Source organism: Sparus aurata, chromosome 5 (assembly GCF_900880675.1).
Source record: "Sparus aurata chromosome 5, fSpaAur1.1, whole genome shotgun sequence".
Classification (NCBI taxonomy): domain Eukaryota; kingdom Metazoa; phylum Chordata; class Actinopteri; order Spariformes; family Sparidae; genus Sparus; species Sparus aurata.
The window spans coordinates 22982307-23003000 of record NC_044191.1 but is presented as its reverse complement, the minus strand read 5'-3'; the positions used below and the strand labels follow the sequence as shown (position 1 = coordinate 23003000).

The 20694-nt window shown below is 40.3% G+C and overlaps 2 protein-coding genes across 3 annotated transcripts; one reads left to right on the top strand and one right to left on the bottom strand.

Moving 5' to 3' along the window:
- Positions 1-222: 222 nt before the first annotated feature.
- Positions 223-5847, bottom strand: coq2 (coenzyme Q2 4-hydroxybenzoate polyprenyltransferase). The gene is made up of 8 exons (XM_030415985.1): positions 5687-5847; positions 4885-5263; positions 3714-3880; positions 3291-3412; positions 2312-2397; positions 2069-2202; positions 722-910; positions 223-545 (listed from the first exon to the last, which is right to left on the bottom strand). The coding sequence occupies exons 2-8, from the start codon at positions 5207-5209 to the stop codon at positions 390-392; spliced, it is 1179 nt and encodes a 392-aa protein (XP_030271845.1). The 5' UTR covers positions 5210-5263; positions 5687-5847; the 3' UTR covers positions 223-389.
- Positions 5848-6767: 920 nt separating this feature from the next.
- LOC115582002 (zinc finger protein 462-like) lies at positions 6768-19551 on the top strand. 2 transcript variants are annotated; one of them, XM_030417636.1, is made up of 11 exons: positions 6768-6881; positions 7274-7337; positions 7431-12547; positions 12646-12935; positions 13319-13437; positions 13650-13784; positions 13908-14148; positions 15418-15560; positions 15655-15878; positions 16488-17760; positions 18712-19551. In XM_030417636.1, exons 2-11 carry the CDS (start codon positions 7328-7330, stop codon positions 18831-18833), a joined length of 7674 nt encoding a protein of 2557 aa, XP_030273496.1. In that variant the 5' UTR covers positions 6768-6881; positions 7274-7327; the 3' UTR covers positions 18834-19551. The 2 variants fall into 2 exon arrangements, with proteins under 2 accessions (XP_030273496.1, XP_030273497.1); XM_030417637.1 differs by lacking the exon at positions 7274-7337.
- Positions 19552-20694: the final 1143 nt, after the last annotated feature.

The following is a 20694-nucleotide window of genomic DNA, read 5'->3' as shown; positions in this document are numbered from 1 at the left end:
CACGCTTGAGTAGGAGATAGAGATAACAATTGACTCATTTACAAAGGTGAACTAAACCCTCAGGTATTTTTCTCAACAGTTGGGGACCTAAATGAAACAAAAAGACTAGTAAATACTTTGGAAGGTGGCCATTATTCTGGAATCGTTCTGCTCCCTAGTGGTGTATATTGCTTAATGCAGCTTTGAAGTGTATAAAGCAACAATAACTACAACACCTTACAGTTGAATTCCTGCAATTACGCAATAAGTTTATTGTGTGGGTAAAAAAAAATCACACTTCATCTTTTGTAGCTTTGTTTCAAAGGAAAATCTCACCAGGAACTGTACAATGTTGTGATATGTGATTTGCTGTAAAAGTCATTAAATAGTATTTGTACCGATTATCCCACTTATCTGACTTCTCCCTCATTTTGCAGCAAAGTCTCTCTTCTTTCCTTCCACAAATTTCCAGCAACAATTCCTAAGAATAACAACAGCCCGAGGTTTCTGTTTGAGATGAATTTCTTCCAGCAGTCCTCTGGTTTGTTAATGTCCAGTGTGTATATCTGAAAGAGAGCAAATGTCACAAGTTAATGGAAAACCTGCATCTCCAGTAAGAGGACCTGTTAATAATGGAGCCAATTTACTCTGAATATCAGCCTGAATATCTCATCTCATTGGTGTAATAACCAACCCTTTGGAACCAGTATTCCTTGGCTCAATAGAACACTGTGTTCCTCACCTGATGTGTGAGGTGAATGGCCACTGTGGACAGTACAGCAAAGTAAGGCAGAGTCTGTTCAGCATTGACCCCAGCTGCAACCAGTCCTGACATCATGGCCACCGAGAAGCCGCTCAGCCAGGGTTTGGTTTGCTCCTGGAACCTCAGAGCAGTAGATTTGACTCCTACCTTGACATCGTCTTCCTTGTCCTGGTGATCACACAAAAAACAGAGGCCTCATTCAGTTTTACTCCATGACAGTAATATATGAGCCGTATATTAGAATTATATGAGTTAAAGGAATAGTTTGCATTTTGAATACTATACCTAATTTAGTACACTTCTTAATACGAGGCACATTTCAGCTTCACTGTTGCTTTCCTTTTCTTAATAGGTCTAGCTCTAGTGTTCCACCTGCAGGCTGCATAATTAATCCGCAGCTAACATGATGCTATAGTAATGCTGTGCGATACAGGCAGGTAATACATAGTTTTTAATTTCCACTCTAATGTATATGAGATGATAACATTTTTCCAGGACAACTGTTTAGGTGGCTGGAGAGTTTGCCAAAAAAGACAAAAACATTTATTTCCAATATAAAGAAGTGTTTTGCAGTGTCAGAAGATATTCATCAATTTGATTTAACTTTTGCCTCGCATTTGGTTTGTGCATATAATTTGGAAGAGACAACCCAGTCCTAAATTTTTTTAAATTTTGTCTGACAGGCTAAACCCTTTATATGCACTTGGATCACTGATGAGCAATTACTCTTAAATTATTTTTACTTTCTGGCTGTTATGCTGGGATTTGAAAACAAATACAGTATATTCTCAATTTCTTATTATCACAAACTGACTCAATATGTAATCTTACTCTTGCCAAATTAAACAAAGAATATTCATAAGTGTAGCACTGCCTCACTGAATCATAAAAATACAGCCACTCACTGTAAATTCACTCTAAATTTGATGCATATCCGAATTTCGGGAGGGATATCTTATCATTATCATCATCATTAATAAAACTGACTGAAAATTATTAAAATAACCACTCATTACTGCCACAAACTAAATACTGAATACTGGGGCAGCTTATTGATTATGACGAAAAAATATGGATGACTGGATAACTTGGTGAGTATGAAATAAGACCTCAATTTAATACTAAAAACTGACTAAAATACTAAATCAACCAAAATCCATAGTTAAAAAAACAAAACGTAAACATAGGGTTTTTAATTTGATGAGCTACTATATGAAGTTCTGTGCCAAATGTGAGTGAAAATGTCCAGAATATGTTCAAGTTAAACACGTGCTTCAACAGAAACAAAAATAGGAGCAATGGGGATTGTGGCGCCCCCTAATTCACCTGATGTGCATATATTGTGTCATATATCAGCGTCCACATCACTCCTGAGAAATACAGCGGGAGACACACCGACCAATCACAGGAGCCCTGGACAGCGGACCAGCCGAGCAGTGCCCCCCAGTTGAAAGTGAAGCCTAAACAGAAACAATGCCAGGAACATGAGACCAACTTTAACTTTGCTGACAGATATAAATACTGACTTTAGATGCAGAACACCCCAGAGTCATCGTGTGCAGCACATACCCAGCATTAACTGCGGCCAGTAGGTGATCCTCTTCATCAGCGGGTAGGTGATGACAAGAGATAATGAAGCAGCACCCAAAGCTATGCTGTGAAGAGCATTACGAAAACTGTGAGCTGAACAGCGGCAAGCAGTTAAATACATAAATAACTCTGAATTATTTTATTGTCTGCATTTTATATTATTTTCCTTTCTCTTATACATTAACACACCTATATAAGACAACTGTTGAACGTTTTAATCAATGGTTTGTTGAAACAAAAGGTTTACAACATTTCAAGTCCGTCTGAAAACAATACCCAGCTGCACATTATTACACTGCAAGAGGTTCAGCTTCAGACAAAATCCAAAGTCATAGTTATGTGGAAAAATATGCTTATAAATTAATCTTAGGCCAATATGATTATTCATCGATGTTCTTCCCCTTTGTTTATTGGTCCTTTTTCTGTCTTTATTTTGAAATGTGAATTTGCCAGAACACACTCCAAAGAAGGGTGTCTTGCCCGAAACTTTTGGCAAGACTACACAGTTTGATGGAAGTGCTGCCCTTTTATTTTTCTTTTGTTTATGTTGATATTAATTTAGGACAGCTTGAGATATGACAGGAAACGGGACGAGTATAACGGGGGTTGACATGCAGCAAAGGGCCACAGGTCAGGCTTAAACCCTGGTGAAAAGTGAAAAATACTCTACATGTTGGTGCACATCGGGCAATATATAGGCCGATATAAGAAAACTGCAGACAGACCCAAAAAATTGCAAGCCTCTCCTGTCAGTACCATTATTGCATGTTATTTGCCATAGGTGACCTCAGGAGGTAACAAATCCCACAACAAGGCAACAAGCTTTAACTATGGGATGGGACAAGAAATGAAGTCTGAAGATAATGTTTTTATCTGGCCTACACTTGTGGTTATTTGTTCCATCTTCTCTGTTGTTCTTTTCAAACAAATCAAATTAAACATGAAGATAATTGGTTACCTGTAATAGTTGAGACACAAGAGAACCCCAAGTGCCAGGGAAAGCTGTCCTCCCAGAAAGACCAGTGCGTGCATCCGAGAAATCTCTCCCGACGCGATGGGTCGAGAGGCTGTTCTGGCCACCTGCATGAAAACATATGAGGAACATATTCTTTTTGCTGTAATCAAGTAGTAATAATGGTGACACAGGTCAGTAGAAGGCACAGCTCTAAAGCAGTAACAGCTTCTTATTGAGTATTATGGACATGGTTATGATAGTTTTCAATATCAATTTCAGAATAGATTTCTTCATAAAGAAATATTTGCTAAGGAAACATCTAAAAGATTAAAAAAAGAGTTGATAGCACAAAGCATAGCTGAGCTTTTCAAGAGTTATCATAGTAAGACCAACCAAACTATCTGTATGACAACAGGTTTCATATACCTTTTTGTCAAAGTCTTTATCCCACATGTCGTTGATGGTGCAGCCCGCTCCTCTCATTAGTAGAGCCCCTGTACCAAACAGGGTGAGCATACCCAGATGTGGGAGGCATCCGGGGTCGGAAGCAAGAGCAATGCTCCATGTACACGGGAGGTACAGCAGCCATGTCCCTACAATACACACAAACCCCCTGTAACTTAAGTGAACTTAAGAGGAGATTAACATCCAAATAAAACTGCAAAGAAATGAAGGCCAAGCAGATAGAGACGGAGAGCCCCTTAAAAAAAAAAATAGGGCAAAATTCTTCTTCTTCTTCTTAAATGTGAATCTTTTCTGGTTTCTTTACTCATCTGGGACACTTAATGTATCTTAATATTATTGGGTTGAATACAAAAACAAGACATTATAGGACGCCATTGTGGGCTTGGAAAAGTCTGACCGGATATTTTATAGATCAAACAACTAAGACAGACTGTGTTAGTCAATGTGTCCAGCTGTGAGCATGTGATATAGCTCGCTTTCTGACAAGATGGGAGCTCCCCCGCCTTTCTGCACAATACATTACCACTATGTAGTACAATCTTGTGTTCAAGCTTTTAATAACAATCATATTGGTAGTGTGACTCCACTCCACCAGATCTTGGGATGGATATTTATGTGTGTATATATTCAAGATTGCCTGGACCTTTTGGTTTAACACGAAGCTGCAGAACTAGAGGGGTAGATCTAATGTTAAATGTAGTTAATTTGACTACCACAGTTACACTTAGAACATTACACTGTTTCATGAGATTATAAAGGTTTGAAAGCATTAATCTTTCAAAGCTGATGCAAAGATCTTAAATAACAAACACCACCTATAACACAAACTTTTGGAAATCAACTTTTGGTGCAGCTAAAAAGCTACTTAAACATTTAGGCATTTTAAGAGGTCAACGTTTTTAATACACCATTATATCTTTTATAAAGTTGGTTATTAAATAACTGTGTGAATTACTCTGCAAATACTAAAAAATACTTCCTAAAAGCAGATCGGCTAAGCACTGGCAGAGGGAGTGATGCTGAACTGATCTCAATATTGTTTTGTTTTTTTAATCTAATGTAGGCAGATATTTATATTATGTCAGTTTCTCTATAAAAATAAGTAATTTATACTACATATGAATGTACAAACCAATAGGCTTGTCCAGCCTCATCAGTCGGAGGTATGGCTGGACAGGTGCTGGTGCTGAATTCACAATTGTAGCAGCTGACAAACTGAATGATCTTCTCCCATAGTGCTGTGTTTCATGTAGTCTGAGCAATGGGCGGATTGCACTCTGGCTGTAAAACACTCTCCTCAACACACTGGAATCTGAGTGGAGACCATTTCTTGTCCTTTCTCCTTCCATTTTAAGGAAGCAGTTTGAAAGGGAGTAACCACAGTGGTAAGTACTTCCATGGTGAATCCTCCTCAGGGCATTCAGAGGGAAACGGCTGGACAGCTTGGCTGGAAGCATGCTGCTCCTCTGAGGTCAGACCAACATTATCTTTATTTTTCCCCCTCAGAAACCCTGAACACACAAATAAGAACACACACAATAGTTTTTGTCAATGGTCTTTCTCACAAAGGAGTACTGATCTGCTGCAACAGGCATTTCTTTGTCCCAGCATGAATCAGGTGTACAAAGACTGAGATGTTCATGTGTCAGAGAGCTGTTTGTGTGCATGTAGCTGCAGCATCAAGTATAATAACAGTGTACCTGCTTGTATTGGCTAATAAACGTAAGTTAGCTTGTACGTAGATAAAGTCATGGTCAGAAAGAGCACATGCTGATATTAATTCATTCATCCGCATATAATAATAATACTGTCATCCACTTAGGACAGAAGGTATAATGAATGTTAGCCACAGACAAGCTCTGCTAACTGTAGTTTACAGGATTTATATCAGCATTATCTTGTCTTGAACAGAATCTAGTAATGGTAAAACTTACACTGTAGGTTACGGTAGAGAAAATTAAATATCGAAAGGACACTGGAAACTTCTCAGATGGCTGTCACTGCTGCACTGCTGCTGTGGTTTCCTGTTATGGTACGTCTGGTATATCGTTCCGGAGGAAATCATGTCAGTACGCGGAACCAATGACAGCCGTCGGAATGAATGGCCAACATCCGGGACGGTTATTTCAGCCGATAGTCCGAAGTGCTTTATAAATCAATATGCTGACAACACAATCCATTTGGACATATAACTATTGCTAATCCTGTACAAATAGAGCAACGTACTATCGGTAAATGTGCCTTGGGCAAAAGCATAAGAAGCACAAAAGAAAATATTGCAACAACAAAAAAAAAACATATTGGTGCTGCTTGCATTATGCTAAAAATTAAAAATGTGATGACACAAAGGACTTAAAGTTACATTCAATTTGTTGTGTAATTATCACATTTTAAAGTCTTTCTGGTAGAATAATTTAAATGACTGTCTAAAGGAAGCTATTATTGTGGCCCTGTTGTGTTTGCTCGTGCTGACGTCTAGTTCAGCTGCGAGGTGCGAAAGGCTATAACAGAAACGAGGGTAAAATACAATGTGAAGTTTCCTCGAGAGATTTCTTGGAAGTTCATCTTCGCTTCTATTAAAGTGTTGCTATTATTTCAACTAGGGGTGCGTTATTTAATAGCTCAGACGTGTTGCTAGGTGGTGTTTAACCTTGAAGAATATGAAACGTTCCTTCGCATACCACTAAAGAATATAGCCTAGATTTGTTTCTGTTTTCCTTTTTTCAAGGCTAGCAGAAAAGCGGAAGCGAAGAACTTCCGGTGAAATTTGCTTCTGATTTCAAAATGAAAGCTCATGTGTTTTAAACTTTAAAATAAAAAAAAATAATAGGATTTTATTTTTAGATTATTTCCTTTTTAAAATCTTTTATTTTTACTCGGAGTGTATTTGTGACTGGCTTTAATTGAGTAATTGTATGTTTCATAGTTACAGAGTGTGCTCTCGCGCCGCTAATCACTATTATTTTGAAGGTTGGGTGAGAGTCGACGGAAGTGAAGTGGTCTTGCTGTTGGAGCGGAAGCATGAGCCAGAATAGTTGTACTCGCGGGAAAAATGGCGGAAATGTGTGCTCTTATCACGTTATCAACACCAGCGATTCAAAACATTGACTCCTAAGCCTCATCCAATGCGTGAGTACATCATTTCAACTAGTATTTATTCGCGACTTGTGTTTGTCCGCTTTCTCTTTTGAACGTGTTGTTGAGAGAGTTGTTAAGTCAGTAAAGGGCCTGAACTCGTTTTTCGTCTGCTTCCTGTTGATTGTAACCTGACTGATAGTTGACTAAGCATCGAGGTCCGAAGTTGTTTTTCTACGTTACTGCCTTTGATTGACTGCTTGCCAATCGATTTACTTAAGAATAGCAGCATATATCTTGTTGTCAGTGTTTCATGTTTTGAATATCTGTAGGAAACCCTCAGTAGTGTGGTCAACTAACGGTGGTAACAAAGTAGTAACCAACAGATGCATGGCGCTTGTTTTACACCTTGAACAGTTCAATAAATTATGCTTTTAATCTTCTAGGTGTGTCACAGCTGTGTCTTTAGTTAAGGCTCTGGGTTTAGAGAGGAATGCAAGATGCAAGAAGGTATTCATTAAAGTCACTTTTCTGGCAATGTGTTGTTTTGATGTTGTCCATCGCATTGAGTATTCAATATTATCTGTTGTTTACCCCCCTCAGAATCAGTGCACCTCTCTTCCTCTGGACACAATCGAGCTCAAGAATCCCCGAACAACACTTACCAGTGTAGTCACTGTCCACTCATCCTCAAATCCAAGATCTACCTTTTTGAACACCTCAACAAGGAGCATGGCTTTGATGTAGATGCTGCTCTCAGAGATGCTGGCTTAAAAAACCCTGGGACTGCCAAAGCCAGCACTGATGACAGCAGTTTGGGAAATAACTTTGAATGCCTGCAGTGTGATTTTAAAGCTGGTAGTCAGGATGTTTTGAATGAACATGAGAAGCGCTGTCAGATAAAATCAGAGGATCGGAACATGATTGGGAATCCAGTCATTTCCGAAAACCAGGAGACCAAAAATAAGTTGAAAAACGAGCACAGGGAAGCCGCAGGAGCAAAAGCAATTTCCTCTGGTTCTTCAGTTAAGCCTACCTCAAAAACTAAATCCATGCTCAACTCATCAAAGGACGTGAAAACATACAAGAGGCCATTGCAAACCATCACCAAGTACTTTAAGGCATCTGGATCAAACAGGAATCCCCCAGCGAAGTTAGCTGATAGCTCCAAAGAAACCTTGCTCTTGCAAGAATCTCCCTCAGACTCCAGTCCAAGCAGTAGTGGTGTGTTTAAAGTCACTGCAAAGCCCACGATTGATATAACCGGAAGGGCTAATTACTGTTTTTTGTTAGATGACCAACTTCAAATTACTGATCTGAGAGCACCAAAGCCTAAGCAACAATTAACAGAAACAGCACCCGACAACATTGGCAAGAGGTCTAGTAACACAAGCTCAAACCATCCTCCTGCTAAAAAAGCAAAGTCAGACAAAGACCAGGCAGAGCTCCAAGAGGACACGAATGCCAGTAAGCAACAATCTACAAGCAACACAGAGCTTGCATTTGAGTTTAGTGAAGATGAAGAAGAAAAGAAGGTTAATCTTGTTAATGGAGACATGGGAAGCGCAGAAGTTTATTTTTGTAAGCACTGTGACTTCAGTGACGTGAGCATTAGAAGTGTGTCTACCCATTATCAGAATGACCACCCATACATTAGATATACCACCGTTTACATCCAGGATCCTGGTGATCAGAGTGCTACCTTTCGTTGTCTGGAGTGTCCAGTTGAGTTTTCACGTGTAGCTGACCTGAAGAGACACTACACGGAAAATCATCAAGAGGCCCCCAGTGTATTCACGGTGCAATCAAGTGAACTCTGTTTGCTTTTCAAATGTTTTGTGTGTCCATTTACCACAAATGCTTTGAAAGCCTTGAAAGAACACTACAAGGAAGAGCACCCAATACATAATGTGGATAATTCATTGATGTACTGCAGATTTTCCACAACTAGATGCCAAGAGGAACAATCCGAGTTGAATACATGTGAAAAAGCTGCCAGTCCGGACAAACCACCAGGGATTTCTCACGGGAGTGCTCATACACCATGTAAGGAAGTCAATCCCACCTCCAAAGCAGCAGATGTGGCAATGTATCATTGCACCAAATGCGAGTTTAGTCATAAGTCAGTTGTAGTTATGCATGTCCATTACCAAAAAAGCCATCCTGATGAAGCAGTCACGATAGACAAAATCAAACAGTCAGGTCAGAATGTGTTACATACATCTTCGCAGATCACGCCTGATAACTGTCCCAAGTCTGTGACAGTAATAGAAAAATCTACACCTCAAAAGAAGATCATGGATCGTTCTAAGAGAAAAAGAAACAAAGCTGAGCTTTCACAGCAAAAGGATTCTTCACTGTCTATGATAAATCCTAAGCAAACAACGGAAGCTTCTAAGACTCCTCCAGAGTCTGACAAAACTGAGACAATGGAATCTGCAAGAGAAGAAAAGAAGTCGCCTACCGAATGGAGTGAGGAAATGTCTCCAGGGATAGACAGATTAAACAGCAGCGAAACCACTGAATTGTTGTACTGCCAGTTTTGCACTTATTCAAGTACCAAAATCAAAAGTGTTGCTGGTCATCATAATGCGAAACATTCTGCATATCCAACATATTATGACGAGATCTTATGGTATAGTGCTGAGGTGAGGAAAAAGAAACTTGAGGCTAAGGCTAAGGCATCAGCCCGTGCTAAAACGTCTAAGACTAAATCTAGTAAGCAAGTTGAGGTGTCTAGTGAACAAGAACCTCGGCGTGAAGAGGATAAGCCAGCAGATGATGCCTATGCATGTGCAGAAAACTTGTTTTACTGCCAAAAGTGCAACTATGGAAATCCGACTCCACAGGGAGTATTGAACCATCAAGCCAAAGGTCACCAAAACATAAAAGGCAACATGGAACAGGTTATTGAATATACAGCTTTGATTCGCAGTGAAATTGAAAAGTCTAAACTTCAAGCGAAGAATTTATCATTTTCCGGCTATCTACCTCTTCCTCTTGTGAACGAGGGTGATGAAAATATGTTTTTCTGTCACTTTTGCAATTACAGACATAGTAATCTCCCCTATGTAATGGTGCATTTCATGAAACAACATCGAGGATTTGGTGCTCAGAGCGCACAAGTCAGTCAGTATACTTCTATGGTTCACTCACAGACACAGAAATCACATCTAAAAACAACTGTGAGCCAAGAAGACAATCATGCACCCCTTGAGAGAACACGAATTAAAAAGAAAAAAAAAATGAAGCTTAGCAAAGGTTTAGCATCACCTTTAATAGGAGCTACAGAGCAAACACAGAGGAGCCTTCAGTGCCATAGATGTGCATACAGCACTCAAACTGTGAGTGTTTTGAGGAGGCACTTGTGGAAAACCCACAGGGCAAATCGCTCAGTCATGGAAGTTTTAAAAGTGTGTTTTAGACAAGGAAATGTACAGACAGGGTACCACTGCGACCTGTGTGTTTTCTCTCATGAAGAAGCATTGGCCATCTATAAACACTACCAGGAACAACACCCAGTACGTAAACTAAGCCTTGATTACGTAAAAACTCGGTTGTATGTCAGTCCCGAAACATGCTCTTCTAAAAGGAAGAGACCTCAAACAAAGCAGTCAGATGGTATTAGTGAAGGTAATGGCACTGATGGAAGCTCTCTATCTCAAAGGTCTGGACAAAATGAAGCCAAGATGTACTCTTGCAAGGCATGTTCATTTAAAAGTAGCTCCATGTCAGGTATCACTAGCCACTACCGTGCTGTTCACCCTTGGTCTGTGAAAGAAGATGGCTCAGTCCTGGATGTCACTGACAGTAAGAGGCAGAGTGCAAACCAGCAGTTGGAAGATCACAATGAGCGGCCCGTTTCATTTGACACCTACCAAGCACCTCTCGAGTTTGAAAACTCACCTGGCTCATCTCATAAAGCAGCGCCACACAAAAAAGCTCAAAAGATCAAGTGCCCTTTCTGCCCTGCAAGTTTTCCTACCAAGCATGGTCTTAGCGTTCACTGTGGAATGAAACACCACGAAGGTGTATCTAAAAATTTAGATACACCGCAAGAAGAGCAGGAGCAAATCCAAAACCGTGTGCATGTCTTCAAGTGTCCACATTGTACCTATGTAAATACCAATTATCAAGGAGTTCTCACTCACTGCCAGATGAGGCATCCTGCCCTCATATCCAGGGCAGACAGTCTTTATGTGGATGAAGCACATTTACACAACTGGGAGGACTGTGTGAAAAGTAACGGTCCTGGTTTCAAACTTTGTGGGTACATGTGTGAAACCTGCCCACAAATCTGTGCATCGCTGGAGAAGCTGAACAAGCACTTTGAAGAGGGCCATAATGAGACTGAGGGAAACACAGTGCCAAACGAGCCCAAATCGGCTCCTCCACCATCCGCTGTGGGTAAAAGGAAAAAACATAAGAGCCACGTCAATCAGGGTTCAGTATCAAAAGCTTCCTTTTTTAATAAGAAAACATATGTAGTGCTCAGGTGCCAGTCCTGCTCTTATCAATGCACCACAAAACTCGGGCTTGCTCGACACCTGCAGATTCGCCACAAGAACGCGTCTCTCTCAAAGGTTTTGGATGGTCTTTACAAGTGCGCCTTGTGTTCCAATTTCTATTTCAAGAAAAAGCGACTGGGAAGCCATTATGCTAAGAAACATGGAAAGGAAGCATTCTTAAAATACTATGCACCAGTATACAAGCAGGTCCTGGAGAGGTCAACGCCAACAGCTCCTGACTGCCCTGTTCCTCAGCGACCAGAAGACACAGAAGACAAAAGCAAAAAAATTGTTTACAAGTGTCCAAGTTGTCCCTATGTGAATGCTAGCTACCATGGCACGCTCACTCACTGCCAAATGAAGCATCCGGACGTCTTAGCCAGGGCAGATGAACTTCAAACCTGTGAGATACTCGTAACTGACATGGTCGAGTGTAAAAAGGGAAAAGGTTTTAATGAAAGAGGGTACATGTGTCAAATATGTCCGCAAATTCACGTATCATTGAAGAAACTGAAAATCCACCAAGAGAGGTACCACAATCCGGTTGAGGCAACCGCTCCTGAACATTCAGTTGAAGTTGAAACTGAAGAACAACCGAATTACAGTTCTGTGGGCACCGTATCAGAGGCTTTTTCTCTAAACAGCGGAACACCTGAGATGAGCACCACAGAAATTGACACCAGTCAAGAGTTCAGCACTCCAGAGACGTGTCAATCAAACACGACATTGGTACAGGACAAGAAACCACTGTATAAGTGCCGCATTTGTCCCTATATGGGATCGATCCGGAAGTACCTGTATTGTCACTACAAGAACACTCACAAATTGGATTCATTTAACACATGCAAGCTGCTCGAGAGGTACAACAAACGCAAGGCCAGGAAACTGCCCAAACCTAAACCTGTGGAAAGTGCACAGGTCAAATGTAAGATGTGTCCAGACTTGACGTTCGACTCATCTCAGCTGCTTATTGACCACTTTAGTACGTGTCATAACTCGGATCGCATGTTGGACTTCATTGTGTTATCACAAGCCTCAACAAAGACCACAGGGCTTTACAAATGTGCCCTCTGCAACAAACAAATGAATGGAATTAGAAAGCTGAGTCTTCATCTGGATCGTCACAGAGAGACAGCTAAAGAGATGTCAAATGCTGCGATGACCAAGGCGTCACTTGTCATTAAGATAACACCAGAGGCCAAAACCATTGAAGTAAGTTGACTCTTGCAGTATGGTTATTAACACTGTTGATGACATTTGCGCACACTTCATTTCATTTAAAATGTGTTGATTTGTGTTTTAATTTTCAGCCCAGCAGAGAAGACGAACTGCCCTTGCTAGAAACTGTGGAGGACCTGGCTCAGTGGAATGTGACACCAGTGGAGACATTCACTGCGCCACAGAGTCCTCCGTCGTCACCGATGAAACTTGCTGACCAAGAGCAATCGGGCCAGGACTCGAGAGAAGACGAGCTCACTTGCAAACAATGTGGACGAACATTTATGTCGCTGAGAGGTTTACACTTGCATGAGCGTAGCCATGCTGCCGTGGCGGCCATCAAGAAACAGAACAACCTGTCTACCTCAGCATTAAAGCAAAAGTAAGAGAAAACTCCCGTCAGTCAGCATTTAGAAATGATTAAAAAAAAAAAGTTAGGTCCATCGTTGCTAAATGTTGTCCCACACAGTTCAAGCTAGTTCAAGCTAATCAAAGCAAAACAAATTGTTTCATGTACAAAAAAGCATTGTTTATTATTGCTACATTTGGGTTTACACTGTCATATATGAGACCTCCAGTTGGCCTCTATTACACACATTCAGATAGCTTTTACAATTCTGATCACAGTATTGATAATTCTGCAGTATTATTACAATGTTAGTGTATTAAATCAAAAATGCAATACACAAATGTGATATTCTCTATATCCAGAACTGTGAATATGTCACACTGATTCTAATATTTTTTTCTCCATTATCTCAACAGTATTAACAAATATGTTGTCTACAAAACTGGGACTTTGAGGCCTTTCCTATGTAGTTTCTGTACCTTCCGGACGACCGTCATGGACCTGTGGAGGAGTCATTTTATGAAAAAACATCAAGGTGAGTAACCTTTAAATAACCCAACATTCACCAACATTTTAAATGGTATCATGTTACTTAAGTGCATCGTATATCATCTTGTTAACCTGTGAACATGTTTGACCACAAAGAATATTTTAGTTCATATTAGAACACAAATTACACAGCACTTGTATTGTGATATTGCAATGTCTGTCTCTAATTCCATGCATGTACTGCTGCTTAATGCCCAGATGTCATTATGGGTTTTACTGAGACTGACAACCAAGATGAGGAGAGCCCTCTGACGCCCGACAAGGAGCCCCCTTATTCATCAGAGGGAATGAACAATTTGTCTGAACCTGAGGAAGAACCTGAAATTACTGAAAGCAAGTCATCCGTATTATGTTTTATAAATATGAGTGCTTATAATTGTCAGAATGTATATGAATAACACACCGTTTGAATTAGTGGCTTTCCAGAGACTGTGATTTATCTGTACTTTTAAACAGGATCGCTGTACTTGGAGCCCCCAGATGTGCAGCGGCAGTTGAACCACTATAGCTTGATGGCAAAGGCAGGTGCTGCATCAAAAGCGAACGTGCAGGAAACCCAGATGGATAACAGGCTGCTTTACTGTGAAGTTTGCAATTTCAACACCGAATACCTGTCTAGTATGCGACGGCACTACCTAAATCGCCATGGAAAGAAGATCTTCAGGTGCAAGGACTGTGACTATTTCACTGGTTCAAGGTAAGCAACTTCCAACATGTACTTTTCTTTTTTTATGGAAGAATAAAATTCATATAGCATGTTGCCAAAAAATAGGTTGCTTTTCAGTTAAAGTCAATCACTTTTACATAATGTAAAGTACACAACATTTACAACATAGATATGTGCTGTTAATACTGTCTTTTTGGCCTATGTTTTTAGCAGAGACTTAAGACTTTAAGTAATATTTATGCTTCAGGGATTCTACCAGTTTGCATCTAAAGAAAACAATACAATAGGTGTGCCAAGAAAAAAACCCTTCACTTTTGGAAAGGATCAGAACTCCTATTTACACACTGTTTTTCACTCCAGTTAAAGCGAAACTCTCGCCAAAAAGCATTTTGGGATTGAATATGAGTCAAACCTTCGTGTAAAAGCATAATTAGGACGAAAGAGGCACTTTTAAGATTTACCGTAGTTTCGGTTTTGGGCACGTTAATTTTGAACGGGAGAGCTAGGGGCATGACACGCTAGCATCAAAATCGCTATTTTTAGTAAGAAGGCTCGATGGTGATGCTACGAGCAAAGTTTTATGTTGTGTCGAGCCTTCTTAGTGTTCTAAAAATAGCGATTTTGATGCTAGCGTGTCATGCACCTAGCTCTCCCGTTCAAAATTAACGTGCCCAAAACCGAAACTACGGTAAATCTTAAAAGTGCCTCTTTCGTCCTAATTATGCTTTTACACGAAGGTTTGACTCATATTCAATCCCAAATAAAGCCTCGGTTGCTTTTGGTGAGAGTTTCGCTTTAAGGTTGAGAGATTTAGGGGGCATTTGGCCTTGATTGAATGCATGCAATACATATTTAAATCCTACAGATGGCAGTAAAGTCAGTAAAATAGTGACAAAAGCCACTAAGTTGTTGAAGTATGATGACTCAATATCAAAATCCATATTCTTGGGTACGACTAATCTTCAGTGGTAGTCGACACGTATACATAATTCTTGAACTTCATACTGAAAGCCGTCGTTATGGAGCGCTCATCTTATGGGAGAACCGGGTGCAATTATAACTTGGCTTAACGCTCCTTGTGCCCTTTTAGTTCAATACTCATATTAGGTATTCAAGTAAAAGTTAACAGAAATTGTTAATTGCTCATTGAGAAACCAGCTGATACATGACCACTGCAGTCATATAGATAATTAGCCATGTATTTGGACATGTGTGTGATCTGTCATTTCATTTCCATATTCTGACAGTAAAAGTCACTTCCATCACATTCATCACATTTTGTATTTCTGCCATTAATAGGAAAACCCTGGAGATGCATGTGGAGACAGGTCACTCTACCTGCCAGTCAAAACCTACCCATCAGAGAGACCTCCGCTGCCCTTTCTGCCTCTACCAGACCAAGAACAAGAACAACATGATTGATCACATTGTCTTACATCGTGGTGGGTTAGGTGCTCCACAGGATTCAGCGTTCCCGTCGACTAACACGCTGATCTGCTTTTTTTAAAAGGTCCTTTTTGTTTCTTTTGTTTTCAGAGGAACGCGTTGTGCCAATAGAGGTGCGTCGGCCGAAGCTGTCGCGTTACCTTCAAGGCATTGTCTTCCGCTGTCACAAATGCACTTTCACATGCGGCAGTCCTGAAAACCTGCGTCTGCACATGACAAGGCACGATGACATCAAACCCTACAAGTGTCGGCTGTGCTACTTTGACTGCCCTCAGCTGGGCGACTTGGAAGCACACCTGAGTGATAAGCATCAGGTGAGGATGTGTAGCTTAACTGCTCTCTGCATCACTGGAATTCCTTTGTGCCTGAATTGATAATGAAGTATCTTCTTTGAATGTGCTGGAGTTTGTAAAAAAAAAAAAAAAGGTAAGGAAATCATGGACATCATCGGTTTCACATTTTCAGTAGCCGATGAGACCATACCGCAGAAATGAATCCCATAAAATAAATTATTCACTGAACAGTTAGGCGAGCAGAGAGTATTGCAGGTATGACACAGTGGTCCTGTTTTTGAGGAAAGAGTTTCAGGAACAACAACACCACAGGGAAGAAATTAGCATCTGAAAGTCTCTATACATACAGTTCTATACATTCCTTTCATAACTGCAAAGGTGAGGAAAGTTAGATCAATGACCAATTCAGACAGGATGGTAGCACTTGGGATACAATTTTTCACACACTGGTTCCCACTGAACATTAGCACACAGTGGCACACTTTGTGACTTTGCATCTGTGCAGACCGCAGTGACTAGAAAAACTAAATTGAGAAATCGGTTACTCCTCTCACAGGCTCCTGCGGTGGAAATGGACGATGTGGGTTCTTGCAAATGTGTCATTTGACTTTTTTGTTTTCTTTCGCGCAGGTTTTGAGGAATCACGAGCTTGTTGGTCAGATGAGCCTTGATCAGCTAGAGGCGAGGGTTGGCAGGATGCCAGAAGAGGAAGAGGAGCCTCTGTCTGACTTGGAGTGCCTCAACAACGATAGAGAGGATGTAAAAACAGAGGTTTTTGTTACAGACTGTGATGAAGTTCCACACGACGCGCAAGCTGAGAGCCCAGCGGAAGATAACGACCGGGAGAATGTTACACTAGAGTTAAACAAAGCAGGTCAGAAGCAACGTCAGGATGGCAAGAATGGACATAAAGAAAGCCCTGTTAAGACCTCTGTTTTGGAACCTCAGTATGAGAATACAAAACTAAACCCCACTATTAAAGAGAATAATGAGCAGGAGCCACAAGAACAAGCAAAAACTGTGTTCTTGCCAAACAATGCAAAAGGACAGGAGATCGAAGATATAGAAGAACAGAAAGTTCATGAAGGGTTCAGTAAGGATATCCACTATGAGAATCGTGAAGAGAGGCAGACAAAAGAGAACCGCGTCCAAACTAAAGTCAGAGATGGTGAAGACAGCAGGGTCACACAACAGAAAGAGGAGGTGGCAGAGGGTAGCTCAACAACATACGAGAAAAGAACTCAAAAAGCACCGGCCCAGAAGCCATGTATAAAGGCGCTAAATCATAGAACGTTAAACATCGAGGCTAGGGTAGAAGATGACGTACTACGTCAAATCTTCCTGCTGGATGAGGATGGCAGCATCCGCACAATACACAAGAAGCCAGATCTGGATAAAACGGTTAAGACAGAGAAGGAGATCGAGCAAGAGGTTGTAAATAATATTCTAAATGAGATCCAGTTGCTGGATGGAGCGGGCAGCATCACTTTGGCCCACAACCGGAAAAATCAGGTTAATACAGAGTCAGCTTCAGCTTCTGCAAAGACAAATCAAAGGAACGTGCTAACTCTTGGGCCCAACGGTGGGCTCATTAAAGTAAGCCAAAAGCGGAGCTTAGGTGTCTTGTTTACAAACTGCAAAGAGAAACAAGTGGAAGATCAGAAAAACTGCGAGGAGCCAAGAGACAATGATGAGGAAATGCCAGAACTTGAGGATGAATATCTAGAAGAAGAAAAGGGCCCACTGGGTAGTTGCAAGGAGCAAGATGAGACTGATGAGCATGAGCTGAAGCAGGACAAAGAGGATGAGATGATCACCGAAGATGACGGGAACCAGTGCACAAATCGGGGACAGCAGGAGAGTGAAGGGACAAAGGAAGCTGAGAATCCACCTGTGCCCAAAGGTAAAGTAAATCGATCACAATGAATGAACATGTTTGACAGAGGAATAGTTATGATGCACGGTGATGGCCAACATGTCAAAACACCTGCACCTGTCGTTTTCTATGTAAGCCTGCAAGTTTCCTGATGCACGTTGGTCTGGATTCATTTGAATGAATGAATGGGCTCCAACTAACAGCTGTCATCAGTGAATTAAAAAACATATCACAATTTGTTAGAGCCCAAGACGAGGCCTTCAAATTGCTTGTTTTTGTCTGACCAACAGTCAAAATCTGAAGATACTTTTCATTTTCATTTTCATTGGTTGCATCAGTGCGCCTGTTATTCAGCAGTTGAGTTAAAATAGTGTAAAAGAATGTTTTTGATTTTGCAATAAAATGTGCAAGTAAATATTCTTCCTCATTCAAATCACAGGATATACAAGAATCCTGTGATTTGAATGATGAAAAATGCACCTTTTATTTCTGTTTACAATCATTTAAATAATACACGTCAAATTGAAATGTTATTGGGTGCACCTAAATGAAAATGTTTGGCCTGGAGCCCTGAAAAAGCTTCAACTATCACAGTGAAAGGGAAATAGTTCATATTTTGCATTGGTGTTTGTAAAAAGACCAAAGTCATTTATCTAAATATTTGCAGATTCATTTTCTTTGTTTCAGCAAATCCTTTCACCTTCTGTCAAAAAGAACTAACTTGTCAGAAAAGCTATTTCATCACAATTACTCTCTTTGATTCGACATCCTGGCCACGATACCATGACTGTTATTTATAAAAAGCTTGAAGATGTCATCTTGGGCTCTGCGGAAGTTGTGCTGGACATTTCCCTCCATTTTCAGACATTGTTTTGACTTAATGATTATCATTTTATTGAGGCAATTATGGGTCACAGCTACTTTGGTTTTGGAAATTACATGTGACATCAGCCTAAGTTAATTTCTCTTGTTCTTCAGGTGCACTCACAGTCACAGATGGAGCATCTACAGAGGAGAAACTGTTTACCTGTGACCTCTGTGGACGAAACCTCGTAACCAGCTCTGAACTGAAGCAGCACATTGTGCGACATGGAATATAATGTTTGTCTTCGTGGTGAGGACGGCAATTCGAGTTGTGCATGGTCATTTTTGCGTGGTAGATTTAATATTCATGGACTGTCCTCTACACTCTCACTGCACTGTGTGTTTCTGAACAACCTGGTTTTTCATGTTTTGAAGATTTTAAACCTTTTCTAATTAAACGTTTTTATGGTAAAGATTTGGATAGAATCTAATTTCGTGAGTCAATAAATTCAAGCTTCAGAACCAGCGTGGTGAATGTATGGAGTGCGGCATGCTGTCATTAAGAACTTGTTTTACATTTGTTTCGTTTAAAGACACTAATGGATATGCATGAATAACTCATGTGAAGATCTTTTTCTTTTATGAAAAATATTATTATTCTTTATGATAATGGAAATATTAATCAGAGATTATTACTGTAAAACATTCACAAATCTCTACACTGTGAACTATTGCATATAAACTGGCATTGAACCACCCTGTTCAATATCAAGACCTGGACCAACCTCAGCTCCACAGATTGTGGAAATGCTTGTGCTGCCTTCAAGTGCCGTTGGGTATTTGAACACAAGTTGTTGTATAGCTTTCCAGGGAAGTAAATGCTTCCAAGTACAATAAAAGCTGTATTACATTTGATGTGCTGTATTAATAATAAACGTATGTTTACTTTGTAACATTTTCGTCATGTGGTACAATTGTTTTTGTAAATAAACTTAGTCTGATTTACATACATGATATGCATTTCCCTGTGTCATTCTGCTGTTGAGAGTATATTAATCCATCATATTTTTGTTTATTATCAAATTATCACTACTATTACATTATAACTACTATTTTTTTTATTGTAATATTATTACTGCGTGAGACAACTGAGTATATATATATTCTTGTATCTTCAGAAATATTTTTACTTTCTCAGATGTCTATGGTCTCTGAAATGCTACTGCTTGGCAGAGGCAAAACCAGCATTCAAATCTACCGACTTGACAGCACAGAGTGTAAAGGAATGGTTGATTTACATAAACCTTGTCGATGTCTGCTGGAGCACAAAAAATGTGTGTAAAGGTGCAATATGTAAGAGTGGCCACATGTTCAATTCACACTTTGTAACTGTTGATGCTGTTATGGTGCCTTTCATTGAAAGTCGGAATTTCCATGTCGGTATTCCTGACTTCCAATCTTAAAGCTTTCCAGTGCAATTGCTTTGAAAAATGGAAGCTCGCTGCAAACGGGTGTTTGAATAGCAAGTGTGCATCTTCACAACCAACTACAGCAGCTGATTAAACAAGTCAAGCACTTTAAAAAAGACAGGAGTTGTTTCCTTACGCATACTATTGAAGATTGTACTGAGCACAGATCAACTGAACGAAACTGAAAATGACAACTTTGCAAATTGTATTTACTGCACCTTTCACAAACAAACACTACAACGAAAACATTGCTGAAGAGGTAAAAAGTAATTGCTCACTATGTGCACCGCCATACTGCTGTGAAGTCAAATGGGTTTATGTCGATGGACTCAGGCTTAGCAGATCTTGCCCGAGTTTCCAGCTTGGAAATTCCAACTTGGATGTTTTTTTTTCAATGGCGTTCAATGGATCACACCATTAGCTGGTTAGCTTGGCAGCTTGTGGTCGTATGAACCGTCACAGTCGGAGTTGGTTGGTGTTTTGCTCGCTATCACCTCTTCAGGTACAAAATGGGTAGAGGCTAGCTGGTTAGCAATCTAGCTTAACTTCAAATGTCCAAACTGTTAACCGTTTGATTTTTTTTAATGTAAAGTTTGCGCGGGTAAAGTTTGCGCGGGTGACGAAACCAAGAACGCAACAGGCTGAGCTGCTGTGGTAACGGGCTCAACAAGTCCTCCCTGAGCGACTG

Coding starts and splice junctions, on each gene's coding strand:
- coq2 (XM_030415985.1), bottom strand. CDS start 5,209: ATGCTTCCAGCCAAGCTGTCCAGCCGTTTCCCTCTGAATGCCCTGAGG. Junction 3,413..3,713: donor ATAAAGACTTTGACAAAAAG/GTATATGAAACC, acceptor GTTTTCATGCAG/GTGGCCAGAACAGCCTCTCG. Junction 2,398..3,290: donor TTGTGTCTCAACTATTACAG/GTAACCAATTAT, acceptor TGCTCTTCACAG/CATAGCTTTGGGTGCTGCTT.
- LOC115582002 (XM_030417636.1), top strand. Junction 13,438..13,649: donor TTTTATGAAAAAACATCAAG/GTGAGTAACCTT, acceptor CTTAATGCCCAG/ATGTCATTATGGGTTTTACT. Junction 17,761..18,711: donor GAATCCACCTGTGCCCAAAG/GTAAAGTAAATC, acceptor CTTGTTCTTCAG/GTGCACTCACAGTCACAGAT.